Here is a 25,538-nt window from a genome sequence, read left to right on the forward strand (position 1 = left end):
CTGACTTCTAATATGGGCATACAAGTGATAGAAATGTAAATTTATACCTACCTGCATGCCTCATATTAGAGGTCTTGTTGCGGAGAAATGAATTTTAATTCAATCGAGTTTCTGACGTTTGCAGGCCCAGGGCCCTGAAGAAATCCCCGCCTACTATGGTAATTATAATGTTTCCCCCCTCCCCTGCACGTCACAGTGCCCTGTGATGTGCAGTTGCCATGGCCAAATCCGGGCACTGTGACATGCAGGGGGGGGAGGGAAACATTGGAATTACCACAGTAGGCGGGGATTTCTTCAGGGCCCTGGGCCTGCAAGTTTCAGAAACTCGATTGAATAAAAAGACATTTCTCAGCAACAAGACCTCTAATATTAGGCATACAGGTAGGTATAGATTTACATTTCTATCACTTATATGCCCATATTGGAGGTCAGATAAGTGCCAGGGGGTGACAGATTCCCTTTAATTACATTTCAAACTGAAGAAAGGGCATCTTGAAATTGCTTTGCTGTCTTCTTATAGCCTTCTCCTGCTTTATGGGCCTCCAACATTTTCATTTTCAGAGTGCTAGGCAGCTGCTTAGAAGAACCCATGGCTGCTGTTTTTTGGCAGGTCAGAGGAGGCTGGGTTTTTGTAAAGCTGGGAAATTTTCATCACCTGTCCTTTCCTAACGATGATAGTGAACAAGTCATAACCCTAACAGGCTAATTAAGGTCTGAAACCTTGGTCAAAGTTATCTGAGCACGCAAATCTCCAAAGATGCCCAAACTTTTGCATCAGCCCATCTTGCTTTTTGTAACTTTAAAATGAAAAAATGTGAATATTTTTTTTTTGTTGCTTAAAATACAAAAGAAATGTGTCAACTTTAACTTTAGGCCTTTTAGAGATCATTTCGTATTCAACTTGCTTAACTATTCACACTAACAGTAATTTTCACCAGGGATGCCCAGACTTTTACATGCCACCTTACATATACTGTGCACATACGTTAAAGTGGTTGTCCACTACTCAGACAACCCCTTCTCAATGACTATATTTCCCCCATGTAAAATAATAACATTTACACTCTCCTCCGGTGAGAGCGCCGTTCAGTGATGTTGAAGCCTGCTCTCCCATGGCTTGTGTGACATTGTTATATCACGCGAGCCCTGCAGCCAATCAGCAGTTGCTTCACTCTTTTTTTCCTCTGAACGAAACTGACACCCGGAAAAAGCGAGAGCTTCTGCCCTGGAAAGACCAAGCGCCGACATAGTTGGAATGGCGCCCGAATCGGAGGCGAGTATAGCTGCTATTATTTTACATGGTGAAATTTAAAGATTGAGAATGGGTTGTCTGAGTAGTAGACAACCACGTTAAATATTTTCCGAACTCCCTCTTAAAAGAGTTGTCCAGTACTTTAAAACTGACAACCTATCCAATCCTAGGATAAGTAATCAATATCAAATCCTTGGGGACCTGACACCCAGGACCACCACTCGGCAGCTGGATGTAAACACTGTACAGTGGATATAACATCACAGCCTCGTACATTGTGTAGTGGCCTTGCCATGTTTCAGTTGAATAGGAGCTGAGCTGCAGTTTCTGCAATGGGTGTCAACCCCACCACTGATCTGATATTGACGATCTGTTCCAAAGATCAAAGTAGTGGACAACCCCTTTAATTAGGCCCATTTAGTGGAACAGATATTGTATGTTGTTTGTAATAAAGGAGTAGTGTCTGTCACCCAGCACTGAATTGAATAGATGAAAACCCAAGCTGTTTTGTCCTGATGAAGGGTGACTGCTTGGCTGAGCCCATAGGCATCATGTAGTCAGTGGATACATTGACATTTATCTAATGTCTATGACCTGAAATATCTTATACATAGCGTTTCTTACTTTCTTTAGCACTTTTCTATAGTTCTATGCTATTTTTTGTCCTTCTGTGTCTCTCAATTACAGTTTTGGAAATCTTGGCAGATAGACTATTACATATCTCTGACATTGCATTGTGTATCATTTCTGTAATCCAGTCTCATTCCAGGCTGGATCTCTGCTGCTACCTGCTTATTGTCTTACCTGCATATGTAGTGGGGAAATTAAGTATTTGATACTTTGCAGATTTTGCACGTTTTCCCACCTACAAAGAATGGAGAGGTCTGTAATTTTTATTGTAGGTACACTTCAACTGTGAGAGACAGAATCTAAAAATAAAAAAAACAGAAAATCACATTGTATGATTTTTAAATAATTAAATTACATTTTATTGCATGAAATAAATATTTGATCACCTACCAACCAGCAAGAATTCTGGCTCTCACAAACCTGTTAGATTTTCTTTAAGAACCTCTCCTCCTCTGCACTCATTACCTGTATTAATTGCACCTATTTGAACTTGTCACCTGTATAAAACACACCTGTCTACACACTCAATCACACTCTAACCTCTCCACCATGGCCAAGACCAAAGAACTGTCTAAGGACTCCAGGGCCAAAATTGTAGACCTGCACAAGGCTGGGATGAGGACAATAGGCAAGCAGCTTGGTGAGAAGGAAACAACTGTTGGCACAATTATTAAAAAATGGAAGAAACACAAGATGACTGTCAATCTTCCTCAGTCTGGGGCTCCATGCAAGATCTCGCCTTGCGGGGTAAGAATGATTCTGAGAAAGGTCAGGAATCAGCCCAGAACTACATGGGAGGACCTGATCACTGACCTGAAGAGAGCTGGGACCACAGTCTCAAACATTACCGTTAGTAACACACTACACCGTCATGGTTTAAAATCATGCAGGGTGCGCAAGGTCCCCCTGCTCATGTCAGCACTTGTCCAGGCCCGTTTGAAGTTCAGCAATGATCATCTGGATGATCCAGAGGAAGCATGGGAGAAAGTCATGTGGTCAGATGAGACCAAAATAGAACTTTTGGTATTAACTCCACTCGCCATGTTTGGAGGAAGAAGAAGGATGAGTACAACTCCAAGAACACTGTCCAACCGTGAAGTATGGTGGGGGAATGCTTTTCTGCAAAGGCTAAAGGGCAATTGCACCATATTGAAGGCAGGATGGATGGGGTCATATACCCCGAGATTCTGGCCAACAACCTCCGTCCCTCAGTAAGAGCATTGAAGATGGGTCGTGGCTGGGTCTCTGGGTCTCCAAGGATGAATATTACCTGGAACACACAGCTAGGGCAACTAAGGAGCGGCTCCTTAAGAAGCATTTCAAGGTCCTAGAGTGGCCTAGCCAGTCTCCAGACCTGGACTCAATAGAAAATCTGTGAAGGTAGCTGAAACTCAATGTTGCCCGACGACAGCCCCGAAACCTGAACTATCTGGAGAACATATGTATGGAGGAGTGGGCCAAAATCCCTGCTGCAGTGTGTGCAAACTTGGTCAAGAACTATAGGAAACATTTGAGCTCTGTAATTGCAAACAAAGGTTTCGTAACCAAATATTAAATTCTATTTTTCTATTGTATCAAATTCTTATTTCATGCAATAAAATGCAAATTAATTATGTAAAAATCATACAATGTGATCTTCTGTATTTTTTTTAAGATTATGTCTCTCACAGTTGAAATGTACCTACGATAAAAATTACAGACCAAATTACAGACATTCTTTGAAGGTGGGAAAACTTGCAATATCGGCATTGTATCAAATGCTTATTCTCCCCACTGTATGTAGTGACGCGCCCCCTGGGCCTGTGTTGTGCAGGGGAACCCGGAACCGGACCTGTTGTAGAATGCTGGGGGTTGTAGTCTCCGTGTGGCGGTGACCCGGTCCGTGCCCAGGGTGGTCAAACCAGTGGCAGTCTTAATGTATAGCAAATGTCCGACTACGCCACCCGTGGATTGCGGTCAGTGGGGACCGCCGCTGCGCTGCCGACCGCTGAGGCTGATGTTGTTTGCGCAGCCGAGTATGGGATAACTCCCCACGGGAGAAGTATTGCCTCAGGGCAGCTAATGTGAGAGATGATGGGAGTGATGGTGTGAGGGTCCCAGTGCTAATGGTGCTGGTGCGGCAAGGAATCACAGAGACGTGAGGTGCAGTTCAGGGTCTTTACTGATGGTACAAGGCAGACCCTCCCGAGAGTACTGGCTAGTATAAGGGGCCTGGTCAGTCTGCGAGCAAGCAGGAGTTCCCCTGGCCAGGTGGAGTTGTAGGCCTCCCCGTTTATCTGCACTCTTCCTGGCTACCTTGCTGTCAGCGGTTACAAGTAGCCCACGTCCTTGAGTATACCGTGTGGTGCTCACCCGTATGGCTGGTGACTTGGGGCCTTCTGTTAGCCTCCGCTCCTGGATGGCGGCGCTGGTCCCTTCTTTGTGACTGAGCCTCCGGGCTTCTATGGCCAGAGGACCTGGAATCCCCTGCCGGTTGGTTTCTGCTGCTGGGTATATATCAGTCCCCACAGCCTCGGACTCCTGTGTCCGGTTTTAGTAACTTCAGCCAGGGCGAGCTATATCTCTGCTCACAGCCCCTGGCCTTCAGCTGCTGCTCCTACAGAGCTCCTGTTCTCACTTTCCCTCTCCAGGCTCTGACTGCTCTGCTTGTTCTGCATGCTCTGTCTCCAGCTTCACTCACTAATCCCGCCCCAGACCCAGTTTATAAGGGCAGATTCCTCCCCTCCCAGGTCTGGGCGGACCGTGTTGCATGCTTAGGGCTCCTGACCAGAGAAACCTCCCACTTGCTCGCAGACATAATATCTCTATTACTGTGGCAACCAGACCCCTGGGGTGTCACAGTAGCATGCTGCAAATAGAGAGTGGTAAGATAGGACGGCAATTCCACTCCAATATGCTTACATTTTGTTGACTGGTGTATTTTACCCAAAATATTGATGGATAGTCAACCAAATAAATAGAAACTTTTCATGGCCACCTCCAAAGTCACCTAGCCTATGAAAATGGATTGGATTACTGATTTCAGACAACAGAATGATAATGACTGTGACTTTTTTCTTACCTTAAGGTGTTCCTTTAATGAGTTTTGATACCGTTACTGTTGACAGCGATTTGGACTCTGTAACTACAGAAAGAGTAAGGAATCACATCCGCAAAGCTATGAGCAACAGCAAAGGAGGTGCGGGGTTACATTGTTTTATTGTATAAATCAGCTATTCTCAGATTTCAAATTCCTTTTAAACTGTGGTTTAACTATAGTGGCTGCAGGGGTTGCACCCAGGCCTTGGAACCTTGAGGGGCCCTAAAGGTCCCTTAGCCTATATGAGCAAACCAGTACTATGAGGCTCCCTGTAGGAGATTATGCATTGTGTTCAATGAGCTTCAAGTTATGCCTTGCTTCCTTCCAGTCATCGAACACTCACCGTCACAGCACTGAGCAGTCATTGATGTTCTCCAATCATGCGCACTATTTACCGTAGTTGATTTATGTCCCTCTCGACACATTCACACGCTAAGTGGGACATTAATCCGGGCCAATTCTAGATTTTCTGTTGCTTCAGGAGGAAATTCAAATGCCCCTTCCCATGCCCTAGTCACTCCCCCTTGTTAAAAAGAAATAAATAATCTTAAAATATAATTATCCATGATTTGTGCAGTAATTATCTCCTGGGTCAATTCTAGGTTTTCTGCTATCTGAGGCAAAAATTGAAATGCGCCCTTCCCCACAGTGCAATTTAAACCTGCAGTGAGCTATCGCAATTCCATCATTGCTTTTAAGATATACAATCATTATTATTTAGCCCTCTTAGGGAACTTGAATCTGTGATTGCGTGATCGCTTATACTATATACTGCAATACAATGGTATTGCAGTATTCAGAACAAATCACTGTTTCCATCAGTACATGAATACATGGCCATAATCAACATCAGAGCATGAATACATCACCAGCACCAACATCAGTACATGAACATGTGCTTAGAACCACCATCAGTACATGAATACATTACCAGCACCAACATCAGTACATGAATACAGCACCAAGCTTAGTACAGTGATCAATTGCAATTTCGGGTCAGTATATCCTTAACAATGGTAAGGAGATACTGGGAGTTGTTGTTATCATCAGACTGCGGGCCATACAAGAACCACAGTACTGATTAGACACAAGCAGTATCACAAAGTAATATTTACACACAGGTACCTTATAGGTGACAGCTTCTCAGATTAAAATCATTCCCATGCCTTTCAACTCCATCTGGTCTAGACATCATAAAGACTTTGGACATCCACACTTTATCTCTACAAACTTTTCTCTTCATTCTTCTGTAGCACATCCCAACATTGTGACCTTAAAATGAATAGTGTCATTACAGCACTCCTGAATAATAATATCTGTGCTTGCTGTGTCCTGAATAATAATTGCAATTCATTGTGCTTTCTGCACAAAACATGACTCCCACACTATCCCTCTTAGGCTGTGTGCCCACTATGCGTTTTTTAAGTGTTTGTGCAGCGGCAATTCTGCTGCAGAAACGCTTAAAAAACACTTGGTAGAAGGTCTCTTAACTTTTATTCATAATATTAATAGTTAGTGTATATATTAAAAATACACAAGCTTGCAACCACGTCAAGGGTTCCTCATACTTGTGAGTCCCTACACTAATATTAAAAGCAAAGCCACAGAAAGAGGAATTAAATTTTCCCAAAAAATTCAAGAATTAACACCGCAAAAAAGAGCAACATTATTTACCTGCCCAGGTCACAAAACCCTGTAGTACCCTCCTATTGTTTTCAGAACTTTACTGTGGTTTGAATACCCTTTTGAACTCTTCCATTGTTCTTGAAATTCTATTAATATATAAATAATCCAGTAGAACTCTCCCATTGTTCTTGGAATTTTACTGTAGTTTGAAAACCCAGAAGAACTTTCATATTGTTTTCTGAAGTCTGTTGTTGTTTAAATAACTGTATAATTCTCAAATTGTTCTTGGAAAACCTAGTAAAACTCTCCTATTGTTCTTAGAATTCTATTGTTATTTAAATAACCCTGTAGTTTGAAAACCCAGGAGAACTGTCCAATTGTTCTTTGAATTCTACTGTTATTTAAATAACCCTGTAGAACTCTTAAATTGTTCTCGGAATGCTATTGTTATTTAAATAACGCTGTACAACTCTCCAATTGTTCTCGGAATTCTACTGTAGTTTGAAAACCCAGTAGAATTCTAGGAACAATGGGAGATTTCTACTGCAGTTTGAAAACCTAGTAAAACTCTCCTATTGTTCTTGGAATTCTTTTGTTATTTAAATAACACTGTAAAACTCTCCCTTTGTTCTCGGAAATTCTAATGTACAAGTATTTTGAAAACCCAGTACAATTCTCCCATTATTCTCGGAATTCTATTATTATTTAATTAACCCTATAAAATTCTCAGATTGTTCTTGGAATTCTACTGTAGTTTGAAAACCCAGTAGAATTCTTCCATTGTTCTCAGAATTATATTGATTTTTATATAATCTTGTTGAACTCTGCTATTGTTCTCGGAACTCTACTGTTGCTTGAAAACCCAGTAGAACTCTCCTGTTGTTCTCGGAATTCTATTGTTATCTAAATAATTTTGTAGAACTCTCCCATTGTTCTCAAAATTCTATTGTTATTTAAATAACCTTGTAAAACTATTTAAATAATGCTGTAGAACTCTACCATTGTTTTCGGAGTTCTACTGTAGTTTCAAAACCCAGAAGAACTCTCCTATTGTTCTCTGAAATCTAATGTACCATATATACTCGAGTATAAGCCGAGTTTTTCAGCACATTTTTTTCGGCTTATACTCGGGTAAATACTCGAGTATATAGAAATTCCATTGGTGGATAGTAGGGGCGGGGGTTGCGGCAGCGGAGGAGCCGGGGCATACGCACTGACGTGGAGTGGAGAGGAGTGAATATGCCGGCAGCTCACATCAGCTGTGACGCCGTGCGCTGCTCAGATGCTGACATGAACTGCTGCAGCAGAATAGGACGCAGCGCTGGAGCAGAGGTTAGGAAGGAAGGTGAGTGTAAGTGTTTATTTTTTAATGTGTGCAGTGATGGGGCCATACATACCAGGATTGAGGGATGAAGAGGCCATACATACCAGGATTGGAGATGAGGGTGCCATACACACCACGATTGAGAGATGAGGAGGCCATGCATACCAGAATTGGAGGATGAGGGGTGCCATACATACCACGATTGGGGGATGAGGAGGCCATGCATACCAGGATTGGAGATGAAGGGGGCCATGCATACCAGGATTGGGGATGAAGGGGGCCATGCATACCAGGATTGGTGATGAAGGGGGCCATACATACCAGGATTTTGGATGAAGGGGTCCATGCATACCAGGATTGGGGATGAGGGGGCCATGCATACCAGGATTGGGGATGAGGGAGCAATGCATACAAGGATTGGGGATGAGTGGGCAATACTTACCAGGATGGGGAAATTTACCAGTAGCTGCAGCATTTCCCACCCTAGGCTTATACTCGAGTCAATACGTTTTCCAAGTTTTTTGTCGTAAAATTAGGTAACTCGGCTTATGCTCGGGTCGGCTTATACTCGAGTATATACGGTAATTTGAAAACCCAGTAGAACTCTCCTATTGTTCTCAGAATTCTATTGTTATTTAAATAAACCTGTAGAACTCTCTTATTGTTCTTGGAATTCTACTGTAGTGTGAAAACCCAGTAGAACTCCCCCATTGTTCTCGGAATTCTATTGTTATTTAAACTACCCTTTAGAACCCTCCTATTGTTCTCGGAACTTTACTTTGGTTTGAATACCCTTTAGATCTCTCCCATTGTTCTCAGAATTCTATTAATATTTAAATAATCCAGAAGAACTGTCCTATTGTTCTTGGAAATCTAATGTTATCTAAATAACCCTTTAGAACTCTTCCATTATTCTTGTAATTCTCCTGTAGTTTGAAAACCCAGTAGAACTATCCCATTGTTCTTGGAATGGTTGTCACGGGTGTATCAAGTGTGACAGACAGTCGCCCTGGATCCGGCTGTAGAAGGCCACTGCCTTGGCATTGCAGACGGCTTCTTGATTCTCTCATCTCTGTAGTGTAGTGATATCCTTCTTCCTTTAGGACCCAGGAGCGACCTCCACCTTCTGCTGCTAATTGACATACCCTTGCTTGGTAGTTAAAAACTCTCAGTGTCTCTAGAGAGTCACCGGTGATAGTCCTCTGTCCATGCCTGGAGTACTAATAGTTGGCTAGTTTCTTCTTGGACTTCCCTTGGAGGACAGTTGGCGTTATCTCTCTGGTGTCTTCTCAAGCTAAGTGTATCCCCTTTGTTTGTTTACCTTGGTGTCTTTTGTTACAGTGGGGCCTGACTAGTGTTCACCCCATCCCTCTCCCTACCTAGGGCCAAGCTCTGTGGACATTCAGGGATTAGGATTCCTGCTCTGCGATACTGTGGAACCTATATAGGGACGATAGGGTAATTAGGGTGATATTAGATCTGCCTAGGGGTCTCCACTTCCCCTTTTTCTAGTAGTTTGGCTCTCTTCCCCCTTTTACCGTCGTTGTACACTTGTTCCTTCTCTCACCTTGCATGACAATGCTACTATTGTTTGAAAGCCCAGTAGAACTCTCCCATTGTTCTCGGAATTCTATTGTAACTTAGATAACCTTTTAGAACCCTCCTATTGTTCTTGGAACTCTACTGTGATTTGAATACCCTTTAGAACTCTCCCATTGTTGTCGGAATTCCATTAATATTTAGATAATCAAGTAGAAATCTCCCATTGTTCACAGAATTTAATTGTAGTTTGAAAACCCATGGCAACTCTCATATTGGTCTTGGAATTATATTGTTATTTACATAAACCTGTAGAACTTTCAAATTGTACTCAGAATTCTATTGTTATTTAACCCCTTAACAACATTTGACGTACTAATACGCGTCTGTGCCCTGGGACTTAAGAGCCAGACCCATATTAGTACGTCATGGCGATTGCGCGCGCACACAAGCTGTGCGGGCGCGATCGCCGCTGGGTGTCAGCTGATTGTCATTTTTCATTTTTACGAATCAATTTGTGAAGCACCTGGGGGTTCCCAGTGCTCACTATGCATCTAGATAGGTGCCTTGGGGGATCTAGTTTCCAAAATGGGGTCACTTGTGGGGGAGCTCCAATGTTTGGGCACACAGGGGCTCTCCAAACGCAACATAGCGTCCGCTAATTATTCAAGCAAATTTTACAATCAAAAAGTCAAATGGCGCGCCTTCCCTTCCGAGCCCTGCCGTGCGCCCAAACAGTGTTTTTCCCCACATATGGGGTATCTGCGTGCCCAGGAAAAATTGCACAACAAATTTTGGGGTCCATTTTTTCTTGTTACCCCTGTGAAAATAAAAAAAATTGGGTCTAAAGTAACATTTTTGTGAAAAAAGTTAAATGTTAATTTTTTTCTTCCACATTCCAAAAATTCCTGTGAAGCACCTGAAGGGTTAATAAACTTATTGAATGTGGTTTTGAGCACCTTGAGGGGTGCAGTTTTTAGAATGGTGTCACTTTTGGGTATTTTCTGTCATAAAGTCCTCTCAAAGTGACTTCAAATGTGATGTGGTCCCTAAAAAAATGATTTTGTAAATTTTGTTGGAAAAATGAGAAATCGCTGGTCAACTTTTAACCCTTATAGCTCCCTAACAAAAAAAAATTTTGGTTCCAAAATTGTGCTGATGTAAAGTAGACATGTGGGAAATGTTATTTATTAACTCTTTTATGTGACATATCTCTCTGATTTAAGGGCATAAAAATTCAAATTTTGAAAATTGCTAAATTTTCAAAATTTTCGCCAAATTTCCATTTTTTTTCACAAATAAACGCAAGTGATATCGAAGAAATTTTACCACAATCATGAAGTACATTATGTCACGAAAAAACCATCTCAGAATCATTATTCTCGGAATTCTACTGTAGTTTGAAAACTCAGTAGAACTCTCCCATTGTTCTCGGAATTCTACTGTAGTTTGAAAACCCAGTGGAACTCTCCCATTGTTCTCAGAATTCTATTGTTATTTAAATAACGATGTAGAACTCCCCCATTGTTCTCGGCATTCTATTGTTGTTTAAATAACGCTGTGGAATTCTTCCATTTTTCTCGAAATTCTACTGTAGTTTGAAAATCCTGTAAAACTCTCTGATTATTTTTGGAATTTTATTATTTAAATAACCCTGTAGATCTCGCCCATTGTTTTCTGAACTCTATTATTTATATAATGCTGTAGAACTCTCCCATTGTTCTCGGAATTCTACTGTAGTTTCAAAACCCAGTAGAACTCTCCCATTGTTCTTGGAATTCTACTTTAGTTTGAAACCCAAGTAGAACTCTTCTATTGTCCTCGGAATTCTATTGTTATCTAAATAACTTTGTAGAATTCTCCCATTGTTCTCAGAATTCTATTGCTTTTTTAATTAACCCTTTAGAACTCTCCCATTGTTCTACTGTAGTTTGAAAACCCAGAACAACTCTCCCATTGTTCTCTGAATTCTATTGTTATTTAAATAACCTTGTAAAACTCTCCCATTTTTCTTCGAATTCTATTGTAGTTTGAAAACCCAGTAGAATTCTTCCATTGTACTTGGAATTATATTGTTTTTTTAAATAATGTTGTAGAATTCTCTCATTGTTCTCGGAACTCTACTGTGGTTTGAATACCTTTTAGAACTCTCCTATTGTTGTCTGAATTATATTAATATTTAAATAATCCAGTAGAACTCTCCCATTGTTCACGGAATTGTACTGTAGTTTGAAAACCCAGGGGAACTCTCCTATTTTTCTCGGAATTCTACTGTAGTTTGAAAATCCTACAGAACTCTCACATTGTTCTTGGAGTTCTATTATTATTTAAATAATCTGTAGAACTCTCCCATTGTTCATGGAATTGTACTGTAGCTTGAAAACCCAGGGGAACTCTACTATTGTTCTCGGAATTCTACTGTAGTTTGAAAACTCTACAGAACTCTCACATTGTTCTTGAAGTTCTATTATTATTTAAATGATCTGTAGAACTCTCCCATTGTTCATGGAATTGTACTGTAGCTTGAAAACCCAGGGGAACTCTCCTATTGTTCTTGGAATTCTACTGTAGTTTGAAAACCTTGAGAACGCTCACATTGTTCTCGGAGTTCTATTATTATTTAAATAACGCTGTAGAACTCTCCCATTGTTTTAAGAATGCTATTGTTATTTAAATAATCCTGTAGAACCTTCCTATTGTTCCCGAGACTGTACTGTGGTTTGAATACCCTTTAGAACTCTCCCATTGTTTTTGGAATTCTATAAATATTTAAATAATCCAGTAGAACTATCCCATTGTTTTTGAAATCTAATGTTTCGGAACTCTAGTATTTAAATAACGTTGTTGAACTCTCCCATTGTTCTCGTAATTCTACTGTAGTTTAAAAACCCAGTAGAACGCTCTCATTGTTCTCAGAATTTAGTTTTTTTTAAACACCCCTTTAGAACTCTCCCATTGTTTTTGGAATTCTACTATTGTTTGAAATCCCAGTAGAACTCTCCCATGGTTTACAAAATTATACTGTAGTTTGAAAACCCAGAGGAACTCTCCAATTGTTCTTGGAATTCTATTGTTATTTAATTTAACCTGTAGAACTCTTTTATTTTTCTTAGAATTCTATTGTTATTTAAATAACCCTGTAGAACTCTCTCATTGTTCTCGAAATTCTATTGTTTTTTTTAAATAATCTTGTAGAATACTCCTTTTGTTCTCGGAACTCTACTGTGGTGTGAATACGCTTTAGAACTCCCCCATTGTTCTCAGAAGTCTATTAATATTTAAATAACCCAGTAGAACTTACCCATTGTTCTTGGAATTTTACTGTAGTATGAAAACCCTGTGGATCTCTCACATTGTTCTCGGAATTCTATTGTTATTTAAATAACCTGTAGAACTCTCTCAAATTATACTCCTAATTCTATTGTTATTTAAATAACGTTGTGGAACTCTCCCATTATTCTCAGAATTCTACTGTAGTTTGAAAACCCAGTAAAACTCTCCCATTGTTCTCGGAATTCTACTGTAGTTTAAAAGCCCAATAGAATTCCCCCATTGTTCTCAGAATCATATTGTTTTTTAAATAATCTTGTCGCATTGTCCTTTGGTTCTCAGAACTCTACTGTGGTTTGAATACCCTTTAGGCCATGTTCACACTAGGCTTTTTTTAAATGCTTTTTTAATGCAAATTTTCAGCTGCTTTTTACAGTATCAGTAAAGTCTATGAGATTTCAGAAATCTCATGCACACACATTAGTTTTTGTGTCATCAGTATTTTGTTCTTTGCATGTTTTTTTCTTTTGCAAAATAGAGCAGGTCACTTTCAGCTTTTTTTCTGCGTTTTTTCAGCGTTTTTCACTCATTGAAAGTAATGGGTAGTGAAAAAACTCCTAGTGTGAACATAGCTATCAGGTTTTGCTGCGTTTTTAATAAAAAAAGTAAGTACGGCAGTATGGGAAACTCCTTTATTTTTGTGATTTTACCATCTTGTCTTGGTCACCTGAGATGGCAGTTTGGAATAGTACAGTTTAGTTAAAATAGTGATGTGTACAATTTAAACATTGGCTGAGCTAGGTGTGAGATTGAACAATACCTGTGGCCCACGGAGGTGTGAAATTGAACAATCCCTGAGCAACTGAATGGCAGACCATAGTGTGAAAATAGTGGCCTACAAACTCAATGCACTGCCAGTGTCTTAGGTAAACTATTCCTGAATAATTCACCTCCCCCCACTGTTACATTTGAAATTCTTGTTAATATGGTGTGGTAGGTCACTCACTCAGCTGCACACGGAGGTAGACACAGGCATGGCTGTGGAGTCGGAGTCGGTGTCCATTTTGGTGGAGTCGGAATCAGAGTCGGTATAAAATGGACTGACTCCAACTCCTAAAATATATAATAAATTGGGCACAGTAGTTCAATGCAGTTTGTGGGAATATTTTTTTCATAAGAATTTGGGAAAGTTATGAAATGTCCTATAAATGTCTGTCAAATTCCTGATCTAAGGGTCTAGACTTTTAGCTGAGATGAATCTGTGCTTCAGTAAAGTCATCACTTAAACATGAGCCATGTATGAGGGAGTCGGAGTTGGTGTCATAGAAATTGAGGAGTCGGAGTTGGAGTCTGAGTCAGAGGTTTGGCTTACCGACTCCACAGCCCTGGACACAGGTACGCTGTCTCTTTAAAACTTCTGGTTGGTTTATTAAAATGCAGCATAAACCAACACTGAGTCCATAAAAGAAAACACGGCCTTTGGGCAAAACAGGGAAAACAAAGCAAAATTGTAACACAAAAGCACACAGTCTTTGTGGTAGCAAGGATCCGCCTGCTCAGAGTTCAGCAACTCCATGTGGTTCAGGATAGCTCCACAGAAACAGATCTGTAGTTACTCTCTCCAGACCTACTGAACACCGAATGCCACAGCAGGATGAGTATTTAAACCCAAGACCACACCCTGGGGTGTACATATGGTGAACGACCTCCCACCTGCACTATGGTCGTTCACTCAAACTGGCCCATTTAAATATGGCTGATTAACCCTCTCAGCACATACCATACAGGAGAAGACTTCCAGCATCACATCACTGAAGCTAATAGCCTCAGTGAAACATATATCCCCTCCGACACTCTGCCAGTGACTTTGTCACAATGGTTTCACATATGTCTTGCATGTCTGATTTGGCCTCTCACCTAGCCAAATCAGAACTCATACTTTGCACTGACGAGGGCCAACAGCCCGAAACACCGTGTCTGCAAATTGAGATTCTGATTTGGCTTTTATCCTAAGTCATATTGCACGACTCGTTAAATGGTTGATTGTGACTTGTAGGATTGCTGCTTCCAATAGGTGGCGCTATAGAGTACAAGTCCTCTTTTATTCTGAAGAGGCAATTTGCATATTAAATTTCCCAGAGGAGCATTGCATAGCGAATAAGCCTCCTTACCTTGACGTGCCAGAGATGGTGTGTCACTCTCCATAAGGAGAAACGCTACACCTTAGACCTCAGTCCAGAGCCTCTCACCTAGCCAAATCAGAACTCATACTTTGCACTGACGAGGGCCAACAGCCTGAAACACCGTGTCTGCAAATTGAGATTATGATTTGGCTTTTATCCTAAGTCATATTGCACGACTCTTTAAATGGTTGATTGTGACTTGTAGGATTGCTGCTTCCAATAGGTGGCGCTATAGAGTACAAGTCCTCTTTTATTCTGTAATTTGCAGATTGTAGTTTGAAAACCTAATATGGTACATCTCTCTCATTATTCTCTGAATTCTATTGTTATTTAAATAACGTTGTAAAACTCTCCCATTGTTTTTGGAATTCTATTGTAGTTTGAAAACCCAGTAGAATTCTCCCATTGTTCTTGGAATTATATTGTTTTTTAAATAATGTTGTAGAATTCTCCTATTGTTCTCGGAACTCTACTGTGGTTTGAAAACCCTGTAGAATTCTCACATTGTTTTTGGAGTTATATTATTATTTAAAGGGAATCTGTCACCCCCTGGGAGATAATATACCTCTAATATGGGCATACAGGTTATAGAAAAGTAAATCTATACATACAGTACAGACCAAAAGTTTGGACACACCTTCTCATTTAAAGATTTTTCTGTATTTTCATGACTATGAAAATTGTACATTCACACTGAAGGCATCAAAGCTATGAATTAACACATGTGGAATTATATACTTAACAAAAAAGTGTGAAACAATTGAAAATATGTCTTATATTCTAGGTTCTTCAAAGTAGCCACCTTTTGCTTTGATGACTGCTTTGCACACTCTTGGCATTCTCTTGATGAGCTTCAAGAGGTAGTCACCGGAAATGGTCTTCCAACAATCTTGAAGGAGTTCCCAGAGATGCTTAGTACTTGTTGGCCCTTTTGCCTTCACTCTGCGGTCCAGCTCACCCCAAACCATCTCGATTGGGTTCAGGTCTGGTGACTGTGGAGGCCAAGTCATCTGGCGTAGCACTCCATCACTCTCCTTCTTGGTCAAATAGCCCTTACACAGCCTGGAGGTGTGTTTGGGGTCATTATCCTGTTGAAAAATAAATGATGGTCCAACTAAACGCAAACCGGATGGAATAGCATGCCGCTGCAAGATGCTGTGGTAGCCATGCTGGTTCAGTATGCCTTCAATTTTAAATAAATCCCCAACAGTGTCACCAGCAAAGCACCGCCACATCACCACACCTCCTCCTCCATGCTTCACGGTGGGAACCAGGCATGTAGAGTCCATCCGTTCACCTTTTCTGCGTCGCACAAAGACATGGTGGTTGGAACCAAAGATCTCAAATTTGAACTCATCAGACGAAAGCACAGATTTCCACTGGTCTAATGTCCATTCCTTGTGTTCTTTAGCCCAAACAAGTCTCTTCTGCTTGTTGCCTGCCCTTAGCAGTGGTTTCCTAGTAGCTATTTTACCATGAAGGCCTGCTGCACAAAGTCTCCTCTTAACAGTTGTTGAAGAGATGTGTCTGCTGCTAGGACTCTGTGTGGCATTGACCTGGTCTCTAATCTGAGCTGCTGTTAACCTGCGATTTCTGAGGCTGGTGACTCGGATAAACTTATCCTCAGAAGCAGAGGTCTTCCTTTCCTGGGGCGGTCCTCATGTGAGCCAGTTTCTTGATGGTTTTTGCAACTGCACTTGGGGACACTTTTTCAAAGTTTTCCCAATTTTTCGCACTGACTGACCTTCATTTCTTAAAGTAATGATGGCCACTCCTTTTTCTTTACTTACCTGCTTTTTTCTTGCCATAATACAAATTCTAACAGTCTATTCAGTAGGACTATCAGCTGTGTATCCACTAGACTTCTGCACAACACAACTCATGGTCCCAACCCCATTTATAAGGCGAGAAATCCCACTTATTAAACCTGACAGGGCACACCTGTGAAGTGAAAACCATTTCCGGTGACTACCTCTTGAAGCTCATCAAGAGAATGCCAAGAGTGTGCAAAGCAGTGATCAAAGCAAAAGGTGGCTACTTTGAAGAACCTAGAATTTAAGACATATTTTCAGTTGTTTCACACTTTTTTGTTAAGTATATAATTCCACATGTGGTAATTCATAGTTTTGATGTCTTCAGTGTGAATGTGCAATTTTCATAGTCATGAAAATATATAAAAACCTTTAAATGAGAAGGTGTGTCCAAACTTTTGGTCTGTACTGTACCTGTGTGGCCCATAGTAGAGGTCTGCTTGCAGAGAAATGTGTTTTTATAAAATGGGTTTTCATCTGCTTGGCGCCCGGAAGTCACAGTAGACCCCTCAAAGACACTTCAAATGTGATGTGGTCCCTAAAAATTTTTTTTGTAAATTTGTTGGAAAAATTAGAAATCGCTGGTCAACTTTTAACCCTTATAACTTACTAACAAAAAAAAAAGTTTTTTTGAAAAATTGTGCTGTTGTAAAGTAGACATGTGAGAAATGTTATTTATTAACTATTTTGTGTGGCATAACTCTGTGATATACAGGTATAAGAATTCAAAGTTTGAAAATTGCAAAATTTTCTACATTTTTGCCAAATTTCCATTCAATCATATCAAAGAAATTTTACCACTATCATGAAGTACAATATGTCACGAAAAAAACATTCTCAGAATCAGGGGGATCCGTTGAAGCGTTCAAGAGTTATTACCTCATAAAGTGACAGTGGTCAGAATTGTAAAATTTGGCCCAGTCATTAAGGACATAATTGGCTCCATCACTAAGGGGTTAATCTGCTGTTTATTTATCAATTTGTTTTTCTGTTTCAAACGCTTACCAATGCCTTATTCGTGGACCATTATTGGAATTGTGACAATCACAACACAAGCCAAACCTCCGACTCCTCAGTTTCCATGACACCAACTCCGACTCCACGACTCCGACTCCCTCATAAATGGCTCATGTTTAAGTGATAAATTTACTGTACTGTAGCACAGATTCATCTCAGCTAAAAGTCTAGACCCTTAGATCAGCTATAGGATGGAGATTTATAGGACATTTCATAACTTTCCCAAATTCTTATGAAAAAATATTCCCCAAAAACTGCATTGAACTACTGTACCCAATTTATTATATATTTTAGGAGTTGGAGTCAGTCCATTTTATACTGACTCCGACTACACCAAAATGGGCTCCAACTCCACGACTCCGACTCCACAGCCCTGTGAGCAACTCCATAACTCCCTTCTCATCAGTACCCTTCAGCTTCACGTATGTACTCTTGTCCTCTACCCTTCTTTTCTCTACATTCAGCAGATTATCACAGTGCAGGAAGACTTCAGCCTCACATTCAGAGTTTTATTGCAATGTAATAACCTGCTGAAGTGTGTGTCTGAAGTCTTCCTGTGTTGTGAAAACCTGCTGACTTAAAGGGGTTGTCCAATACTTTATATTACACCCCAATGTATCCCCTCGAGGCCCCTACGACTTTTTGTAAATACCTTCCGTTGCAGATAATGCCTGCGCTAACACTGGCCGCTCGCATGCATCACGTGACCCCCGGCTGCAGCCGGCTCTGACATCCGCTGATGTCACGACAAGTGCTGGCAGCAGCCGGGGGTCTTTGTCTTCCTGGTTCCACGGTGGATGCCAGGTTGTGGGCGGGGTTACCCCCCGCGTCACACCCGGCATCCACCGCGCGCTCTGCCTCTCCCCATTTATTGAGAAAGCGCGCGGTGGATGCTGGGTGTGACGTGGGGGGTAACCCCGCCCACAACCCAGCAGCCACCACGGGGACCCCAGAGCTGAATCACGCCTCACTTATCGTGAAGGTTGTTGAAGGTATTTACAAAAAGTCTTAGGGGCCCCGGGGGGATACATTGGGGGAATAATATAAAGTAATGCACAACTTCTTTAAGATAATTAAAAACCTGGGAGTCTGAACTGAAATGTAAATTGATGTGCATGCAAAATGTAAATGCATGTTCACACAAGGCCACTAGACAGAGAAAAACCAAAAACAAGCAAAATACCCAAATAACTGGAAGTAAATGGATAAATCGCACAGTGCAAAAATAATGATAAATAATAAAGGGTATTTAGTTAACATAATTTTAATCAAAATAATGTAAAAGCCATCCCACCACGTCACGGTAACCCTTATGGGACAGTCCTAACTCTAATATTAAAACCTTACCATTTGTCAAGTGACATACATATGGATAAGGACAGAGAGACTGAACCCGTAGTAGAGGCATAGACCTAAGAGGCAGAATGAACATTTCAGCTCAGACAAAGGGCGGCCACATCCGCTGATGTCACGACAAGTGTTGGCAGCAGCCGGGGGTCTTTGTCTTCCTGGTTCCAAGGTGGATGCCAGGTTGTGGGCAGGGTTACCCCCCCGTGTCACACCCGGCATCCACCGCGCGCTCTGCCTTTCCCCATTCATTGAGAAAGCGACCCCAGAGCTGAGTCTTGCCTCACTTGTCATGAAGGTTGTTGAAGGTATTTACAAAAAGTCTTAGGGGCCCCGGGGGATATATTGGGGGAATAATATAAAGTAATGCACAACTTCTTTAAGATAATGTAGTAGGTTTGCTGCCAGCCCAAAATTTGCCATCACAAGCAATGCCACTATGCACAGTGTAAGCAGCACGGAGCTCTTCACTGGGGGCGCAGCTTTCAGCACATGGTCAGTAGAAGATGAACATTGAGGCTTCATATCTGGGAGCACAACTGAGAGAACTACCTGCAGAAAGGACAGACAGCGGTAGAAGACACCTGCGCTCAGCAGGTATTGGGTCAGAATTAAAAGCTTCCCCTAGTTATTTACATATCAGTACACACTACTAAGAAATGAAAAAAAAAATCAAGAGCTTCAGCATTTTGTCGCCCCCTGAGAGACACCTCAGCTTAGCCACCAGAGGAGAGATGCTCATCGGAAGCGGCTCTGGCGTCAATCAGCTGAACAGTGGGCATGATTGGAGAACAGTCTTGACTGCTCAGTGCTGCGCGCTGCTCCGATGACTGGAAAGAAGTGAGGCGCCTTTCACCTAGGACCTCTACCTATGATATACACAAGCTCTGAATGCTAAAGATCCCCTCTAATATGTCCTGCTTTTGCTTACATAGGGAATCTGGACTTGACGGGTTCTCTTTAAAGATTGTTTTTTTTTAAACTAAATTTGTTGCATTGGTGGTCAGGGGGATGTTCTATTTTTATTTATTTATGTTAATTATTTTTTCCACACTCTTTTGTTATTTGTCCCAAACCACTGCTATATCGCTATGGATGCGGATGTATTCTGATAAGGTGTTCTATGTTGCACTTGCTCACATGCTTGAGGTTTCCAGCGGTCGTGCCATAGCAGAGATTGAATGCAGGCTGTCAGTTATAGCCAGTGAGGCTTAATTATAGTTAATTATAAGTTAATTATAGTTAATTATAGTTTCCGAGGCATGACTAGCCCAGGGGAAGAGACGCCTCGCCGGACGTATTCTGTCTCATCTGTATATGCAAAACTGCAGAATAAAAATTTATTTTGAACACAGGATTGTTACTGTCGACATGCAACTCCTTATCAGAATCTGAAATCCTCATCCATACAGCTATAGTAGCAGTGTGGGACAATCAGGAGACCTAAGACTGCGCACATTTTAGCCTTTGTAAATGAACTCACAAATAGAAGTTTATAGACATCGAATATCTCTGTGATCCAGCTCTCCTCCTCTGCTGCTTTTTCAGGTATCATGTGACCATAAAATAATTGCTGTAAATCTTTTGGCGCTTTACTTTAGATATGCAGAGGAGTAAAAATCACTAGTGTGTGTCACAATCCTTTATATTTTATGCTTTCTTTTGCTTCAAAACAATTGTTGTTGGAAAATTATACATAAACGTATATATGTATATATATATATATATATATATACACATATGTGTGTAATAAAGAGAAATGACACAGGGTAAAAGTATTGAACACACTTAGTGAAATTTAATTAATACTTCATACAAAAGCCTTTGTTGGTGATGACAGCTTCAAGAGCCTCCTGTATGGAGAAACTAGTCACATGCATTGCTCAGGTGTGATTTTGGCCCATTCTTCCACACAAACACTCTACAAATCTTGAAGGTCCTGTGGGCTCCCTCTATGAACTCTGAGCTCTAGTTCCTTCCATAAACTTTATATTGGATTCAGATCATGGCTCGGCCATTCTAGCAGCTTTATTTTCTTTCTCTGAATCCAATTGAGATTTTCCTTGGCTGTGTGTTTGGGATCATTGTCTTGGTGAAATGTCAAAATTTGTTTCATCTTCTTCATCCTGGTAGATGGCATCAGATTTTTATCAAGAGTATCTCCGTATATTTGTCCATTCATCCTTCTTTCAATTTTGTGAAGTTTGCCAGTGCCATATGCTGAAAATCAGCCCTACATCATGATGTTCTCACCTCCAAATGTAACTGTTGGTATGGTGTTTTTAGGGTGGTCTGCAGTGCCTTTTGGCCTCCAAACATGGTGTGTATTATGGCACCCAAAGAGTTCAATTTTAATCCCATCTGACCAGACTATATTCTCCCAGTATTTCTCAGGCTTGTCTAAATTTTGTTGAGCAAGCTGTAAACGCTTCTAAATATATGTTTTTTGTTCAGCAGTGGAGTCTTGCGTAGTGAGCGTGCATACAGGCATGGAGGTTGAGTGCATTGCTTATAGTTTTCTTTGAAACAATTGTACCTGCTGATTCCAGGTCTTTGTGTAGCAGTCCACATATGGTCCTTGGCTCTTGGACAACTCTTCTAATATTTTTTTTTACTTCTCTGTCTGAAATCTTGTGGTGGGCACCTGGTTGTGACCGGTTTATGGTGAAATTATGTTCTTTCCACTTCTGGATTATGGCACCAACAGTGCTCACTGGAAACTTCAGCAGTTTAGAAATTCTACTGTAACCAATGCCATCAGTATGTTTTGCAACAATTAGGTTGTGAAGATCTTGACACAGCTCACTGGTTTTACCCATCATGGGGTGTTTCTTGTGTGGCACCTTAGTAATGAGACCCCTCTTTATAGGCCACCAGTTGAACCAGCTGATAGTATTTTTCATTTAGTGGCAGGATTGCTTTCTAATTACCGTATTTTTCGGACTATAAGACGCACTTTTTTCGTCCAAAATATTGGATGAAAATGGGGGGTGCGTCTTACAGTCCGAATGTTGGGGGAGGAGGGGGTGTATATATACAGTACAGACCAAAAGTTTGGACACACCTCATTTAAAGATTTTTCTGTATTTTCATGACTATGAAAATTGTACATTCACACTGAAGGCATCAAAATTATGAATTAACACATGTGGAATTATATACTTAACAAAAAAGTGTGAAACAACTGAAAACATGTCTTATATTCTAGGTTCTTCAAAGTAGCCACCTTTTGCTTTGATGACTGCTTTGCACACTCTTGGCATTCTCTTGATGAGCTTCAAGAGGTAGTCACCAGAAATGGTCTTCCAACAATCTTGAAGGAGTTCCCAGAGATGCTTGGCACTTGTTGGCCCTTTTGCCTTCACTCTGCGGTCCAGCTCACCCCAACCATCTCGATTGGGTTCAGGTCTGGTGACTGTGGAGGCCAGGTCATCTGGCGTTGCACCCCATCACTCTCCCTTTTGGTCAAACAGCCCTTACACAGCCTGGAGGTGTGTTTGGGGTCATTGTCCTGTTGAAAAATAAATGATGGTCCAACTAAACGCAAACCGGATGGAATAGCATGCCGCTGCAAGATGCTGTGGTAGCCATGCTGGTTCAGTATGTCTTCAATTTTGAATAAATCCCCAACAGTGTCACCAGCAAAGCACCCCCACACCATCACACCTCCTCCTCCATGCTTCACGGTGAGAACCAGGCATGTAGAGTCCATCCGTTCACCTTTTCAGTGTCGCACAAAGTCACGGTGGTTGGAACCAAAGATCTCAAATTTAGACTCATCAGACGAAAGCACAGATTTCCACTGGTTTAATGTCCATTCCTTGTGTTCTTTAGCCCAAACAAGTCTCTTCTGCTTGTTGCCTGTCCTTAGCAGTGGTTTCCTAGCAGCTATTTTACCATGAAGGCCTGCTGCACAAAGTCTCCTCTTAACAGTTGTTGAAGAGATGTGTCTGCTGCTAAAACTCTGTGTGGCATTGACCTGATCTCTAATCTGAGCTGCTGTTGACCTGCAATTTCTGAGGCTGGTGACTCATATAAACTTATCCTCAGAAGCAGAGGTGACTCTTGGTCTTCCTTTCCTGGGGCGGTCCTCATGTGAGCCAGTTTCTTTGTAGCACTTGATGGTTTTTGCAACTGCACTTGGGGACACTTTCAAAGTTTTCCCAATTTTTCGCACTGACTGACCTACATTTCTTAAAATAATGATGGCCACTCGTTTTTCTTTACTTAGCTGCTTTTTTCTTGCCATAATACAAATTCTAACAGTCTATTCAGTAGGACTATCAGCTGTGTTTCCACCAGATTTCTGCACAACACAACTGATGGTCCCAACCCCATTTATAAGGCAAGAAATCCCACTTATTAAACCTGACAGGGCACACCTGTGAAGTGAAAACCATTTCCGGTGACAGAAAAATCTTTAAATGAGATGGTGTGTCCAAACTTTTGGTCTGTACTGTATATGATGTGTGGGGGGAGCAGTATCAGCGGAGGAGCGGGGCACAGGAAGCAGCAGCCGCCTGCTGCAGCCTACACTGTCCCCGCTGCTAAAGAAAATGAATATTTACTGCTCCCCACGCCCATGGGTCGTGGGGAGCACTGAATATTCATGCTCCTTAATAGCAGCACACAGTGTAGCCGCAGCGCGGCTCCTGCTGCTGCCAGAATCGCCTGTGCCCACTGTTAAGGGGCATGAATATTCAACCTCTCTCCACGCCCATGGGCGTGGAGAGGGGTGAATATTCATGCCCTTTAATAGCGGGCACATGCGATCGCCTGGCAGCAGCAGGAGCCGCGCTGCGGCTACGCTGTGTGCCGGCTATTAAGGATCATGAAGTCATTGCTCCCCGTGCACACAGTCCCGGTGTGAGGCGCAGTGACTTCCGGCAGCTGATCTCTCCTTGTGAGCCGCGCATGGTAGTGACACCATGCGCGGCTCACATGGCAAGATCTGTGCGGGCAGACAGGACACAGCACTGCAGGAGAGAAGAAAGTTGAGTAGGAGTGTTTATTTTTTTATGTGCAGCATGATGGGGACCATGCATGCTAAGAGAAGGATGAGGGGGCATACATAACATAATAAAGGGGAGGGGGCCATACATACCAGGATAAGGCTGAGGGGGCCATACATTCCAGGATAAGGATTAGGGGTGCCATGCATACCAGAATAGGGATGAGGGGTGCCATGCATACCAGAATAGGGATGAGGGGTGCCATGCATACCAGGATAGGGATGAGGGGTGCCATGCATACCAGGATAGGGATGAGGGGTGCCATGCATACCAGGATAGGGATGAGGGGTGCCATGCATACCAGGATAGGGATGAGGGGTGCCATGCATACCAGGATAGGGATGAGGGGTGCCATGCATACCAGGATAGTGATTAGGGGTGCGATGCATACCAGGACAGGGATGAGGGGTGCCATGCATACAGGACAGGAATGAGGGGTGCCATGCATACCAGGATAGGTATGAGGGGTGCCATGCATACCAGGATAAGGATGAGGGGTGCCATGCATACCAGGATGGAGGGATGCCAGGCATACCAGGATGGGGATGGGGGCATATATGCCAGGATGGGGGATATTGCCAGAATTGGGGGACATTACCCCTATACCAGTGTGAACACATTTTTTACTTACATTTTTTTCTATTTTCCTCCTCTAAAACCTAGGTGCTTCGTATGGTCCGGTGCATCTTATAGTCCAAAAAATACGGTACTGATAGATTTCAGCTGGTGTCATGACTTTTCATGGATTCCATGCACCTCTCTTTCTTCATGTGTCCAATACTTTTTCCCTGTGTCATTTCCATTTCTCATTATTACACATAATTTCATTTATGGACATCTATGGTGTGATTTCTTTGCCTGAGTGGATTGGACAGGTTGTTACCGACATCTGATCAGAATTTCATGTCAAGAGCACCTTTAGAAATATATTAGAAAATTTGTGACCTGTTCAATACTTATTTCACACACTGTGTGTCTGTATATAGTTTTCTTTTTCTTTTTTTTTTCTAACAGATTCCAGTCTCAAAACCAGAAGGTTTACACGAAGTAGGAGTAGCTCTGGAAGGTATAATTTACAGACATTTTTTAAGTACTCTCTTTTAAAATTTAGTCTTGCAAAAATATTATACTAAGGAGTAGAGAAAAGTGTTCCTTAAAAAGGTATTCCACGACAATTACTGTGGATATAAAAAGTCTACACACCTTTGTTAAAATGCCAGGTTTCTGTCATGTGAAATAAATCATACCAAGAAGAATAATTTAAGAACTTTTTCCGCCTTTAATGTCGCCCATAATTTGTACAAATTCATTGAAAAATAAACAGAATTTTTTTTGGGGTGGAAAAAGAAAAATAATGAATTGAAATACGATTGCATAAATATGCACACACTTAAATTAATACTTTGTGGAAGTGCCCTTTGAATCTATCACAGCATTCAGTATTTATG

General features: G+C 41.5%; 1 protein-coding gene across 6 annotated transcripts in view; it reads left to right on the forward strand.

Moving 5' to 3' along the window:
• LOC141264079 (uncharacterized) overlaps positions 1-25,538 on the forward strand; it is a 127,310-nt gene that overhangs the window by 36,342 nt on the left and 65,430 nt on the right. For 4 of the 6 annotated variants that reach the window (XM_073676422.1, XM_073676423.1, XM_073676424.1 and 1 more), the window contains 2 exons: positions 4,950-5,060; positions 25,105-25,156. In XM_073676422.1, the coding sequence (XP_073532523.1) occupies positions 4,950-5,060; positions 25,105-25,156 (163 nt within the window). The remainder of the gene's footprint in view (positions 1-4,949; positions 5,061-25,104; positions 25,157-25,538) is intronic. The other 2 variants (XM_073676426.1, XM_073676432.1) reach the window with 1 other exon arrangement.

The sequence above is a fragment of the Phyllobates terribilis genome, unplaced genomic scaffold (genome assembly GCF_046119375.1).
Source record: "Phyllobates terribilis strain yellow unplaced genomic scaffold, ASM4611937v1 Scaffold_1__5_contigs__length_1240528914, whole genome shotgun sequence".
Classification (NCBI taxonomy): Eukaryota; Metazoa; Chordata; class Amphibia; order Anura; family Dendrobatidae; genus Phyllobates; species Phyllobates terribilis.